Raw genomic sequence first — 15,487 nt, 5'->3', positions numbered from 1 at the left:
GTCCGGAGCCTGTGCTCCGCAACGGGAGAGGCCACAACGGTGAGAGGCCCGCGTACCGCAAAAAAAAATAAATAAATAAATAAATAAATTAATAATAAATAAATAAATAAATAAAAAATAAAAGAGGTAGGATTTGTCTGCTCCTGACAGAAAATCCACAGAGGTGAGAAGAATGGTTGTAAATGGCTCACCTCTTCTGTCTTGAATTAAAGCTGAAATGGGCTGGAAGTGCCAGAAAGTATCTTTTTAAAGAATTGAATATTCCAGTAAGGCTAAGTTTCCTTTGGATTATGACCCTCAAGTCCTGTCCCTCCTCTACGACTCCCTCTAAACCACAATGGAATTCTGCACCCATAAGCCTTCTTGATGTAAGTCTGTTTTGGCCACATTTCTGCTCAGATCCTGGAGTGTCAGAAGGTGGTCTTAAAGACCTCCTTGGCTGAAGCATCCGTGTTTTGTAGGCAGAGTCAGTAAACACCGGAATCCTGGGTATTAGGGAGCCTTCTCCAAACAGGAATTGTCTACCTAGGTTCATATTCCTGCCTGTGGGAGTGCCTTCTATCTATTTATTCTGCGAGGAAAGGATTATCAAAATGGCAGTGGACTGACTTCAATGTCAGCGTGTGCTAAAGATGGGAAAAGGGAAATAGATTCAGGGCTAGGGAAGGAAAAAACTGGTCCATGGGAAAACGCAGAATTTTTCTAAGAGAGATGCCTAGGTATAAGGGATGCACCATCCACAACCATGGGAGCAAAGTGCTCCTTGCTCTTGTACCTCAGGAAAACTCATCACAGTCTACTCTGCATCAGTTATTACCTACCTATGGCTTGACTTGTAGCTTGTGAATTCCTAGAGATCAGGAGCCTTTGTTTTTTCATTTTCATTTAGTAGAGCTTTTAATAAATACCTGTTGAGTTAATAAATGAATATATTCTTTCCCCAGGGAACCTATAATGTGGATGGAAAGAAGATTTATTACACAAAAGAAGTAGAGAACAGAATTTGGTATATGACCAATTGTGTGATTCAGAGTAAAGTTTAAGTATCTGTCTCCAGAATTGAGATACGCATTATTAAGATTTATGTTCTTACTTGGAAGAAACAAAATCTGTCAGATGGTATATTAGCTTTCTAGGGCTGCCATAACAAAGTACTGCAAACAGAGTGGCTTAAATGGCAGAAATGTATTGTCTTACAGTTACAGAGGTTAGAAGTCTGAAATCAAGGTGTCAGCAGGGTTGGTTCCTTCTGTGGGCTGTGAGGAAGAATCTGTTCCATGCCTCTCTCCTAACTTCTGGTGGTTTGCTGACAATCTTTGGCATTCCTTCTCTTGTAGAAATATCACCCCATCTCTGCCTTCATCTTCACATGGCTCTCTCCTTGTGTGCATCTTTCTCCAAATTGCCCTGTTTTATAAGGATGCCAGTCATATTGGATTAGCCCTAACCCAGTGTGACCTCATCTTCACTTAATTAATTACACCTGCAATGACCCTATTTTCAAATAAGGTCTTATTCTGAGGTATTGGGAGTTAAGACTTCAATATAGGAATTTTGAGGTGAGTTCAGTTTAAGTTCTAACCCATGGAAAGATGGTAGATTTTGTTTTACTTTGCCAGTTTGGTACCTTTGACGTTTATTTTCGTCTCCCCTGCTTAATTCACTGAATAGCTGGGATCTATTGTAAATTGTGATAAACTGAAGGATTATACATGACAAGGATTACACTTATTGTTCTACTATTTACTTAACAGGATTTATACACAAATTTTGAGATTAAAAAAGCCTTCTGATAAGAGTGGCTAACATTTACTGAATGTTTACTATCTAATGATTTCCATGGATTAGACCACTTAACTTTCACATCTACCCTATTAGATAGATATTATTATTTATCTACATTTTATTGATGGGAATCCAATACACAGTTGTAAAGTAATGCACCCGAGAACATACAGTAGTAGCGTTGACATTAGAATCCAGCTGACTAACTCTAAGGACTCACCACTGGGTACATGCTATCTCCTTAGTCTTATTACAGCCAGGTTAGGTAAATATTATTACCATTTTATGGATAAGGAAAACAAAGTTTAAAGTAACTAGGGACTTTCTTGGGTCACAAAACCAGCACATATATAATATTGATAAGGGTATAATATTTGGGATTTGAGTTTAGATATTAACTTCCATGGGGAAATCCTTTCTACCTTTGATTTCAAGCTCCACTTGTGTTTTCTCCCCAAACATTCTTGCATTTACCTTACAAGGCACTCATCACATTGTTGGTGACTCAGGATGTGCTTGTCTCCTGAGAAACCCATGAGCTCCTTGAGGTTCGGAGATTCTTATCTACATTCCTAGAATCTTGCATAGTCTCTAGCACAAAATAGATAATAAACATTTTTAAACAAAATGCATGTAAGTAAAGGTAAAGGAGCAAAAGAAAAGGGAGACCAGTTGAAAACACAAGAAATAAAGGTCAATAAAAGGAGTAACTGAGGTGACAGAAGATGAAATTTGGGGTAATGATAAAAATGTTATCGTAGGAGATTAGTATGAATATCTTAGAAAAATAAGCTAAAAATAAGGAAAAGATATGATATGTTGAAGTGATGAGAGGAAGCTCTTGTGTAAGTGGCTTGTTTTTCTTGGTTAATTGGAAGGAAGGGTCATCAACTAGGTGTAAGGAGTTGCCTGGGTTGCAGGGAGGTTTATGAGGGGTAGAGGAAAAGATTTGACTGTGGGACTGGATTAGAGACATGTTTCCCAGTGTGATTTTAGGTAGTACACAACAAACATTTATGTTAATAGACAAGTATTTATTTTAATGTACATTTTGGAAAAAAATCTAACCAGCATGTCAAGTCCCATGATTTTATATGGTTATTAATGATTAAGATAATTCTAAAGAGATAGTTATATAACAATTTATTCTTAATTGAATGCTTAAAATAAAACTAAAATGAGTTAATTTAAAGAAATAGGCAAATTGTTTTACATATTGTATTTGGATATGGCAAAGAAAAATATGACTCAAGACTGGAAATACATTTACAGAGTTCATACACGTCAAAACAATTGTCTAATAGTGGGAATACTTAGTTAAAATCAATCATAAAATTACTTCGTCGTATATACTTTGAGGTCAGGGATTGTGTTTTTCTGTTCTTTGTGTTCTCTGCAGCTCAACCCACTACCTTGAATACATTTGGTTCTCATTAACTATTCATTGAGTTTATTTAAGAATGGACTAGAACAGTGAGACTTTTTGTTCATGTTAAATATCTCGAGGTTAAGAAAAACAAAATGACTTGGACTGTAAATATTCAGAGTTAAATGTAGCATAATTAAAAAGAAAAAAATCCACTTCGTAAAGCCTAAAACTAAGGTTTAAGACAAGAGGATTTGAGTTCCATGAAGTTGTTCATTGACTAAATATAAATAAAAGTGAAGGAGCTCTATTTCCAGAGAAAACCATAATTCGAAAAGATGCATGCACCCCAAAGTTCATTGCAGCACTATTTACAATAGCCAGGACATGGAAGCAACCTAAATGTCCATCGACAGACGAATGGATAAAGAAGATGTAGTACATGAATACAATGGAATACTACTCAGCCATAAAAATGAATGAAATATGCCATTTGCAGCAACATGGATAGACCTAGAGATGAACATACTAAATAAAGTCAGACAGAGAAAGACAAATATCATATGATATCACTTATATGTGGAATCTAAAAAAATGATACAAATGAACTTATTTGCAAAACAGAAATAGACTCACAGACATAGAAAACAAATTTATGGTTACCAAAGGGGAAAGGTTAGGGGGAGGGATAAATTAGGAATTTGGGAGTAATATATACACACTACTATATATAAGATAGATAAACAACAAGGACCTACTGTATAGCACAGGGAACTATACTCAATATTTTATAATAACCTTTATGGGAAAATAATCTGAAAAAGAATATATATATATATAACTGAATCACTTTGCTGTACACCTGAAGCTAACACAACATTGTAAATCAACTATACTTCAATAAAAGCTAAAATTTTTTAAAAAGTGAAGGAGCCACCCAGAAAGAAATGAGTTGTCTTTCTCCTGTTTCTTTTTCTGGCCAAATGCTCATCTGTTCAACATTGTCTGTAAATGGAACACCCTTGGCATTAATGGGGCTATTTTAAATCTGTTGCTCTACAGCTTAATAAGCAAGGAGATGAAATTTGAAGGTAATACTTTGTAATCTTTTACTCACAAGACTGGCAGAGTTGCAAGCTGTGATGGAAACCTCATCTGTGTAGTGACAGGGATATGATTTCTTGGCTGTTTGGTTTTATACTTGTTCTAGATCATGCATGTGTGGAGTTCAAAGATTATTTTGCGTATCTGTCTAATTCATCCCTTGATATCTGGGTTATTTTACCACTGACTTTACCGACCATGGTATTCCCTACCTAAAATACATTACTTTATAGCGTTTCTTAAGTAGCAGTTAATCACTCAATAATAACATTTTTGGAGGAGCTTGGCTTTGATGTTGGTTAGGGGTTAATTCTGAAATTGTCATGCTCCACTGGGTAAACCAGGTGGATTTTTATATGTTATTCAAATATGCCTTGGGCAGCTTATGACTTTATAGAAACAATTTTTTACCTTTTCTAAGGAATGATCTGATTACAATCTGTTGATAAAATAAGACCTTTTGCTTTGGGAGCATCTGCAAACAAACAGGTTTGGGGGGATAGGGCTTCTGCTGAGACCAGCTGAGCACAAACCCTTAGGTCCCATGGATTCCTGAAGCTCCTTGCTTCACTTCCCGGTTTTAAAGTAGCTCTCATGCTGGCCTACCCTGATACCCAGGTACGTTTCTCTTCAGCTTACATCTATTCCTGGTTGCTTCGTAAAGCCCCACTTTGTCTTCTCCTAATTTATTGCCACTGACTAGCTAGCTGACATCCAACAAACTGCTTTATTCTAATTTCCAATCTGTTTTTTTCAGCTTCATTAAGGAATAGTTTACATATAATAAGCTACACTCATTTAAAGTGTACAATTTGATGCATGTTAAAACCCCAAGCTTTTTTAACCTAAACTTAAAACTGGGTAACGAAACTTCCTCTGGGCTCAAGATGGCCAAGTTATCTTCTTTGAAGGAGAGAATCATGAGGCAATTTATTTGTGTCTCTCACAGTACCGAAGTATGAGTTTTGAAGAAAGTAAGTAGGGTTCCTTTCCACTTAAGAGACGGGATTCAGAGGCCACATAACTGTAAGAGGCAGATATGAGATTCAAACCCAGATCTCTTTTATTCCAAAGCTTGTATTATGAACTGCTATACTATTTTTACTTTCCGCCCAGATGTTTACTTTGCTCAGGAGGTTACTGTCAGAATTCACGGATGGTAAGTGAGGATTATATCCTTTGTATTTTTTGACTGTCCTCAGTAAAGGGGTTTGACATTTGTCTTTGTGTTTGAGGCTGGAGAGGCAGACTCAGTGTCAGGGCATGTCCCTGAAGAGAGCTATTTATGACAAGGTAAACAATTCCAGTGTCCAGTAGACACCAGCCACAAAACCCCATTTGCCTCATATTTATTTTTCTGTTAGCCTCAGATGAGACAAGTCAGAGAGATAAAAGCAACTTGTTACAGGGAAGAAGAGGAAGGTGAGAGGAAGATGGGGGCTGTAATGGTGTGTTGTCTTCTCTAGTGCTTTCTCATAATTAGGGGGAAAGGACCAGGAAGCATTAGCACAGCTTTTAGAGACGATGTAGGCCACACTGGTGCCTGAATGGATAAGAGGTTTTATTGTTGTTGTTTTACTTGACTATTTGCTTTTTGTTATTTATTTTTGTTTTTTTATTTTTAAAGACATACCGACATAAAGAATTTTGCTTAACCTGTCACTAAGACTCTCTGGTGGGGAAGCCTGGGTTGTCTTTGTCATGGTGTGCAGGAGGAGAGTTCTAGGTGGAGTCTTAAGAGACCAGGTTCCAGTTCTTACTCAGCCACTCTCTACTTGGGTTACTTTGGCCAAGTAAACAATTTTCCTGAGCTTTCATTCTCTTGTCTGTAGAAGGAGGGAGGGGGATGATAGTGATCTTCAAGGCTCCTTTTTGGCTGCAACTTAGGGTCACCAGTGGCCCTAAGATGCCTACAGGATACGCAGTTCAGTTTGGATTTCAGATAAACAATAAATAATTTTTATAAGCATGTCCCATAAAAAAGTCAATTTTTAAAATTATAAGCATGTCCCAAATCTTGTCTAGGACATACTTACACTAAAAAAATTATTTGTTGTTTACCTGAAATTCAAATTTAACTGGACAGCTTGTATTTTTATTCGCTAAATCTGAGGACCCTAATATTACCTGAAGTTGTTGATTAAAAGATCATCATAGATTTTAGAATAATAGCATGTACATTTTTTTAAAATTAATTAATTAATTTTTGGCTGCGTTGGGTCTTTGTTGCGGAGCTCGGGATTTCTCTAGTTGCCGCGAGCGGGGACTACTCTTCATTGTGGTGCGCAGGCTTCTCAGTGCAGTGGCTTCTCTTGTTGCAGAGCACAGGCTCTAGGCGCGCAGGCTTCAGAAGTTGTGGCACGTGGGCTCAGTAGTTGTGGCTCACGGGCTCTAGGGCACGCAGGCTACAGTAGTTGTGGTGCATGGACTTAGTTGCTCCACGGCATGTGCGATCTTCCCAGACCAGGGCTCGAACCTGGCACGTGGGCCCAGTAGTTGTGGCTCACGGGCTCTAGGGCACGCGGGCTACAGTAGTTGTGGTGCATGGACTTAGTTGCTCCATGGCATGTGCGATCTTCCCAGACCAGGGCTCGAACCCGTGTCTCCTGCATTGGCAGGCAGATTCTTAACCACTGCACCACCAGGAAAGCCAGCCTGTACATTTTTATGGCCAAATGTTCTAGTATAAGTTCACAGGAGTTTTGAGAAAAGAAACTGTAGTGACAGTATTCTAAAAGAAAGGAAGGAAATCTCACACTGAGAAAGGCATTACTAGAAAGTGACAGTCACATTGTCTGCCCACAGTGTAAAATTACAGTGATTCATTTCCTCATTCATTCATTCAATAAACATTTACTGAATGACAATTATGAACAAAGAATTATGATAAGCATTTTCTGTAGAGACTCACCTCTTTTCACATCAGTTCTGCAAGGTAATTATTTTTCCCATTTTGTAGTTGAGAAAACTGAGGATCAAGGAATATTTGCTAGCTATTAATGGAGGAAAAAGACCAAGATTTTTATGACTCCTTCTATTATATTTTCTTGCCTCTTTTCACAATAAAGTATATTTTGAATTAAATTAATGGAGATGGTGGTATGCTGGATAGAACCTAATGATCAACCTAGAATCAGAAACTTTGTATTTCTATCCGAGTGGAACACAAAAAAGGGAAATGGAGGAGTTACTTTCCCCAGAACATAAGTTCTACCAGAACAAGAAGACTCTCTATTTCTTCTAGGAAAATCACATCACCTGTCCTTCAATTCCTCATCAGCACTATAAGAGTTAATGCCTCATTCTTAAAGTTTCTTCTAGTTTCTAGGAAACTCTTCTTGCTCCATTTTCAAGGCTGAATACAGTCACGTAAGAAATATTTATTAAATGTCCCCTAATGTGGCAGGTATGTGCTAGGGACTAGAATTCAAGCAATAAAAAGACATACCCATTCTTTACCAGCTGTAATTTACAGCTTTGCAGTGTTTTCTCACTGGTGATTTTAAGAGCCCCTCTGGCTTTCAGAGGTGATCAGGGAGTTTATGTCGTTAGAATAGGTAGCTCTTTGCTATTTCTGCTCTAAAATATACATATACTATTTAGAAACTTTTCCTTTTAAAATGGGACAGTTTGGGAGCTCCTGGGTGCTCACGAGGAGAGTTTGTGCAACAGTTAGTGGCTATCAGCATTGACTGCATCACCAGGAGATTTATTTCTTAGTTGCGAGTATGGTTTTCCAAAGTCTATAATGGTTTGGACCTTTAACAGCTTTAAATTATTTGTGTTCCTAGACAAGTTTTACTGAATTCAGTGTTTCCCATCCTTTTTCACGTCAAAGCATAGAAAATGATCATCTGTGTACACACACTGGGTTGAGGGTTTCAATTTATCTCACCCCTCACATCAAGTTAATCACAGCCCAGGTATGTGTCAAGGTATACAGTTAGAAAACTCCGATTTATTTAATGTATATTATAGTCAACAGTTGGGTCTATAAAGGAAGCATGGAACTCTATTGTTGAAATTCTGTGTCAATGAAAATGACAAAAGTAAATATTCTGCATATTCACTACAAGAAGGTGTTCCTTCAATCTTCAAGATTCATTTACTTGATAAAGATTCCTGTATGGAACATCAAGCTGTCACTTAGCACTTTAAAAATCAATATTAAAAAGGGGGAAATCATAATGATCTTATTGAATATGGCTTTTTCTAGAAAGGAAAAATATCTACAAACTTCATGTATTTTGAATGACTAAATACCATTTGCAAATAACAGTCTGAAACCTTCTCTCTTATTCAGAAAAACAAAATGTGGAAATTATAAAAATGAACATTTGACTTTGTTAACCATAAAAGGTAGGAAATCCAAGCATTATGTCACGAATGCAATTTTGGTCTTTTTTGATATGTACCTAAATTTCAATCTATATTTAAACGTATAACATTAAAATAACACATCTAAATTTAATATTATGTCTTTCATTCTTAGGTATAAATTGAATTTGTCTTTATATATAATTAAATTGTATCAAAACCAGCTTTATAATACCTACTTTAATAATTACTAGATCTAATATAATGTTTTTTCTTAAAATTATTTTTCATTATACTATTCAAAAATAACAAAATAATAAATATGTATATGAAAGGGGTTCTGAGATACTATTTTTGAAGAAAGGGACAAAAATCAAAAGGATGGGAAGGCTGATGGAACACCAGCTATCCGTTATAGGTCACACCTCACTCTTATCTGCATAGCACTTATACATGTCCAGAGCATTGTACTGTGATGTTACATAGTAATAAAGCCACTTTGGAAAAATTGGGGATATATATATACAACTACATAATTAAGTAAGTAATTCATTTACATAGGTATTCTACCTGCAGGCTGTGAGCTTCTTGAAGGCCATTTATCTCATTCTAAGAATTCACTGTGATATTTTGGTAGGCTGCAGTCAAAAATTTGTGTAGAAATTATCTGAAAGTCACTTAAGAGTAAAGTTTGTACTGTGTGTATATGTGTGTGTTTATATAATTATTTTGATAGCTATACTGATTATATAATAAATATTGATCATATTCCTTATATAAGTAACAAAACACAATATCAGAATCTAAAATGTTGTACTTAGTACTGTGACTTGGTACTGTGACTAGATCCAAATGAGGGAAATTTATTTGACCTTTATAATATAGTCTGTAATTTTATCCCTGTCTGTGGAAATGTTTCTTTTTTAATGTCCATTTTTTTCCCTCCAATGGAACTGTTTATTCTAAATTATTTTCAATTAAACCAGATTTAGAAATCATTTAAGGGCCTGTAAACATCTATCCATAGTTTTGTTTTAGACATTCCAAAATATCATTCAGGTACTCAAATTTGGAATATAATAATTATAAATTGAGGGCTGTGCTAGAGGTTTATAATCCCTTTTCAAAGATTTTACAACTTGTCTAGACATATAATTATTTGAAATGGGACAGTATACTTCTGTCAAGGGCATGACTTTCTTCTCCACATCACAGACTTTTCCTCTAACTTAAAGATTCTACAATAGACTGTTTTTTCCTTTGAGGTTTATTTATTTATTTTTTAAAATTTATTTATTTTATTTTTGGCTGTGTTGGGTCTTTATTGCTACTCGTGGGCTTTCTCAAGTTGCGGCGCGCGGGCTTCTCATTGCAGTGGCTTCTCTCGTTGCGAAGCATGGGCTCTAGGCGCGCAGGCTTCAGTAGTTGTGGCTCATGGGCTTAGTTGCGCTGGGGCATGTGGGATCTTCCCGGACCAGGGCTCGAACCCTTGTCCCCTGCATTGGCAAGCGGATTCTTAACCACTGCGCCACCAGGGAAGCCCCTGAAGTTTTTGTTGTTGTTGTTGTTGTTTTTTGCAGTATGCGGGCCTCTCACTGTTGTGGGCTCTCCCGTTGCGGAGCACAGGCTCCGGACGCGCAGGCTCAGCGGCGATGGCTCACGGGCCTAGCCGCGAATGTGGGATCTTCCCGGACCCGGGCACGAACCCGTGTCCCCTGCATCGGCAGGCAGACTCTCAACCACTGCGCCACCAGGGAAGCCCTGAAGTTTATTTTTGATTAGACATTTCTGGGGAATTGTACAGGGTCTCAGAAAACATGGATTTACTCTCTCTCCTGTTGATAGAAAGGCACCAAGTTTCTGGGGCTAATTTTAAAATTTTTCTGCCGAAAAAAAAAAAAGAGAGAGAGAGAAAGTCTGAAAAAAGTGACTTCTGAGATGTACAACCTTTTCATCTGTTACTTATTCACACTGTACTCACTTAGTCTCTCAGAATCTCAGAATTAGAACTGATCCTAAGAGTTATCTATTTCTCATTGTTAATTTTCTTGTAAGTGAAGGGGATCAGATTAATGATCCCCAAAGCCATTTCTTGCCTGAAATTCTAGATTATAGTTTATGAGTAGTATAATGATAGCATAGTACGTATAATTATACCTACATGCTTTTATTTGCATCACTGGATTTACTCCCCATAAGAATACTGAGATGTAGGCAATGTAGGCGATAGTATCCTCATTTTACTGCATATAACCGTTATAATATGGAAATAAAGGTAATAAGTGGTAAAGCAGCCCTATATCTAGTTATCTGAATACCAGGTCTGTTTTTACTACATTTAGCAATCTGGACTGTTCAGGATGAACTCGAGTTGAGATCTGATTTCTTGTGGTTTGACCTTTGTGCTTTTTGTTTTCTTATTTGGATGTGTTAGGAATCTTATGACTATTAAGGATTTTAATACACTTACAAAAATATTTACTTTTTAATAGCAAAGTTCAGATATTTGTTACTTAGATGAGGTGACATTTCTGGGGAAAGAGAGTCTGCAAAGTTGTCTTCAAATTATAGTGTGTAGACAGCTCTATTCTTCTTGAAAGACCTAGCTGGACTTTGGTGTGGGTAAGGTCACCCATAGTCAGAGCTGGGTGTGGGGTGGGTAGACTATTCCTATCCTTCTCTTGGTTAGCATCAATCATCAGGAATTGGAATAAAAATCATTCTTCTTTGACTAATTAACAATGGGCATGGTAATTTCAATGTCTGACTACATTCTTCTCTATTTGACGGGGACACACCTTTCTCCACAGCTCTGGGAGAACACATTGTTCAAGTTTGTGTCATGATAAACATTTATGAGATGATCGATTTTCAAAATTGACAAATGATAACTGTGTACACGTCTTCCCATCTCTGTGTGTCCAGGATTCCTTTACCATGAGGTCCTCCCTACAGGCGGTGGCACTCTGGGGAAGGAAGGCACCTCCTCACAGCATCACTGCCATCATGATCACTGATGACCAGCAAATGATTGTGACGGGAAGTCAAGAGGGTCAACTCTGCCTCTGGAATCTCTCATCTGAACTAAAGGTTAGTGAAAACTATTACTATAGAAGCAGATAGAGCTCATAAAATAAACACAGCTTGCTGCTTATACCTGCAATGACAGTGGAAGTTTTGCATGGTTGTTAAAAAGGTACTAACCAAAGTAATAAATGGGTTTTACTTCTGAATTTGGAAAAATGAAGTATTATATGATGGATCAAGATCATATGTGAAAATTATATTATGAATAGCACCAATCTTAGCTACCAGTTAAGTATTATCATCCTTTAAGCTATGCTGAGTTTTACTATTTTATATCCTGAATTATATGTTTAAGTAACTGAACTACGGACATGTAAGTATAATTCTAAAAATTATGGCTCATTAATCTAAACAAAGGGCACCCTTGAAAACCACTATTAAATAAATGAGTAATATTTTAATTATCTGGGTGTTTCTGCCAGTTTGGCCTTCTTGCCATTCTTTTAGTCTCTGCTTGCCTGTGATTTTTACAGGTCACATCGAAAAGCTCTAAATCCAATTTACTATTGTCATCCTCCTATCTCAGAACCTGACCTCACCTAGGATTTGGCCCATTGATTAGCAATTAATTGTCCTTGTCCCAACTCATAAACATTTAACATATTGGAATAGATATTTGCTTAGCTCTAGGAGCCTCTAGACCCAATTTGAACACTTAAACTAATGATGTACTTAAAGTATACTGCCCTCATTAGGAAGCCTTTTAAAGACTATTTTTAGCCTTTAAAGTTTGTCACTTTAAAACCTAAATTAACAATTAATTGTAATTCTATTTTATAGTGTAATTAATTAACATCTGCCATCACTGAGCAGCTACACTACAGGACTGCCAAAAACTGCAAACAGACCAGCTCAGCTCAATGTTTATGAACATTCCTAAAAGAAGCACTGGGTATTATTGCAACAGCTGAGCTTTGAAACTGGCCCTTGCCTTTATTATCTCTTACAGTCTAAACTTAAAATCCTAAATGGCTTAAACTATCTTGCTACTTTTTAAAATGTTGGAGTGTAGTGTTTCCTGGCTGACGTAGTTGTCTTGTAATATGTAGGTTGCTATAAGCTTAAGAAATTTGGAATCCTAGCATCTATATCTTTTTACGTATGTTCCTGGTATTTATTCAACATGCATTTATTGGGTGCATTTTATAAGGTAGGCAGTACGGTGGGTACCTGAGTTCAAACGCGAATGAGAAGACTGGCTGCCCAACTGGTCGCAGTGTCGTAGAGGAAGGACATAGGCTAGTAACTGCCAGTGCAGTTATGTTATAATACAGGGTGCTCTTTGTGGGGGTCAGTCTGTACTTCATCTTCAGTGGGAATAGTTATTTCATGCTTTTCTTAGGAGCAAGTCTTCTGCTTGGGGTTAGAGCAATGGGAAGGGCGATGCTATTGGCATCTAGTGGGCAGAGGTCAGGGATGCTGTAAACATTCCGTAGTGCACATGACAGCCCCTCACAGCAAAAAAATTATTCCAACCCAAATTCTAATAGTCGCTGATATTGAGAAATCACTGTTAGAAATATGAGGTGGGAATGGGAATCAGATTGGCAGGGGTGTAAGGAACAAGAAGAATCATTGAGAAGACTTAAGAAGGATATTGGATCAGTTTTATGTTTTGGAAATTCACCGTGAGGACATTGTAAAAAAGTTAGTAACACAAGTAAGATATTGATTAGTATGGGTGTGAGATTTTCCACATAAGAGTTTTCCTTAAGATTTTCTGTGGCTAATCATACGACCAGAAAGAATGAACACCTTCTCTTATTTTTCCTTTGAATCTTGCCCATACATGACAATGGGTCAACTATTAGCAGAGAAGATTCTAGGCTTTTCAAAAATCAGGGCATTTTTGAGTTCTCAACAAATCCTCTTGGTATCTGTAAGATAGTCAAGTGGGTGTTCCATCACTGATATTTTAATGCTTAGTAGTTTAATTTGTTTTTTGTTTTAAAATATATAGATAAAGGAATAATTCAGCCAGAGCAAGAAGAACAGAGGCCTTGAAGACAAGAGAGATTTTAAGAGAGGTTATGCCCACGTGGTTGATTGAGTGGCTGTAGGGCAGCTTGGGGCCGATGGGCATAGCAGGGGAAGACAGCAGGAAGGGGAGAAGGACACTGCAGGGAGGTGGGATGTAAAATGAACTGGGAGCTCTATATTTCTTCCTTGTACTAAATGTGGAAAGATTCTTCCCCTCTCCAAAAGGGTTTAGGTAAGAGAATAATCACGCTCTGTGGTCTTAAACGCTCACTCACCACCAAATAAAGTGGAAAAACAAACCTAAGGACACTCACTTATGCAGTCATTAGACGAACTACACAGATGCTTTTTGTCACAGGTGTAGACTCCTCCTTCAGGTTTCTCAGAGTCTAGTGTAGGAGACAGACATGTAATTAGGAAGCTGTAAAGTGGTGGGATACACACTGTCTCTATGAATTTGACCTTACTATGTATCTTATATAAGTAGAATCATACAGTATTTATCCTTTTGCAACTGGCTTATTTCACTAAACACAATGTCCTCATACATGTTGTAGGATATGTCAGAATATCCTTCCCATTTAAGGCTCAGTAACATTCCATTGTATTTATATACCACATTTTGTTTATCCATTCCTCAGTGGACATTTGGATTGCTTCCACCTTTTGACCATTGTGAATGATGCTGCCATGAACCTGGGTGTGTAAACATATGCTTGAGTCCCTGCTTTCACTTTTTTGGGCTGTACTCAGAAGTAGAACTGATGGATTATATGGTAGTTATATTTTAAAATTTTTGAGGAACTGCTAAACTGTTTTCTACAGTGGCTGCACCATTTTGTATTCCCACTAGCAGTGTGCAAGGGTTCCCATTTTCTCAACATCTTCACCAACACTTGTTATTTTCTATTGCTGTTGCTGTTTTTTTAATAGCCATCCTAATCAGTGAGAAGTGTGCTCTTCAAGGGAAAGGCTTTCTGAGGGTGATGCCTGAGCTGAATTCTAAAGGATGTATCAGACTTGAACAGGAAAAGCAGGTGGGAGGAGACTGCAGACAGAATGATAAGTGTGTGTGTGGAAGGCAGGACTATTTTGCCTTCAGGGAACTGGTGAAAGTAGTTGAGCAGACCTGGAACATAAAGGGCAAATTAGAGGTGACAGGCACATCTGGAAAGGACAGAGCAGACTCAGCGTGGAATCTGACATGCTGAGGAGATTAGATTTTTTTTTTTTAACTAGCAATTGCTAACACTACATGCTAATTAAAAGCAGTGGTAGTATTAAGGGATTTTAAGGAGATGACATAATACTATTTTATTATATTTGTAATTTAGAATATCACTTGGTGTTAAGGGCACATTGAAGGGAGAAGGAGATGAGGTAAGGGACAGGGACTTTGGGCAGGAGGCTTCTACAGTAATGTAGTCAGGAAAGTTCTTGACTATGAACTAAATCAGTGGCAATGGGAATGAAGAGGAGATGAAACCTGGAATGATGTTAAGAGGAGAGTATGGACAGAATTGAGAAACCAGTTGGATGTGAGCTAAAGCAGCAGGAACAGCCAAAGATACCTTCCAGATTTGGGGTTTGGGTGATGGGTAGGACTGGTAGAATAAGAGTATCATGTTTCTGTATGAGAAATAGAGAGGAGGGCTTCCCTGGTGGCGCGGTGGTTGAGAGTCCGCCTGCCGATGCAGGGGACACGGGCTCGTGCCCCGGTCCGGGAAGATCCCACATGCCGCGGAGCGGCTGGGCCCGTGAGTCATGGCCGCTGAGCCTGCGCGTCCGGAGCCTGTGCTCCGCAACGGGAGAGGCCACAACAGTGAGAGGCCCGCGTACTGCAAAAAA

The 15,487-nt window shown here is 37.9% G+C and overlaps 1 protein-coding gene across 1 annotated transcript in view; it reads left to right on the top strand.

Moving 5' to 3' along the window:
- WDR72 (WD repeat domain 72) overlaps positions 1-15,487 on the top strand; it is a 220,168-nt gene that overhangs the window by 6,485 nt on the left and 198,196 nt on the right. Inside the window, exon 2 of the mRNA XM_055087953.1 lies at positions 11,498-11,662. Coding sequence (XP_054943928.1) covers positions 11,510-11,662 — 153 coding nt within the window. The 5' untranslated portion in view covers positions 11,498-11,509. The remainder of the gene's footprint in view (positions 1-11,497; positions 11,663-15,487) is intronic.

The sequence above is a fragment of the Physeter macrocephalus genome, chromosome 11, assembly GCF_002837175.3.
Source record: "Physeter macrocephalus isolate SW-GA chromosome 11, ASM283717v5, whole genome shotgun sequence".
Lineage (NCBI taxonomy): Eukaryota > Metazoa > Chordata > Mammalia > Artiodactyla > Physeteridae > Physeter > Physeter macrocephalus.
This window is presented reverse-complemented; position numbering and strand designations above follow the sequence as displayed.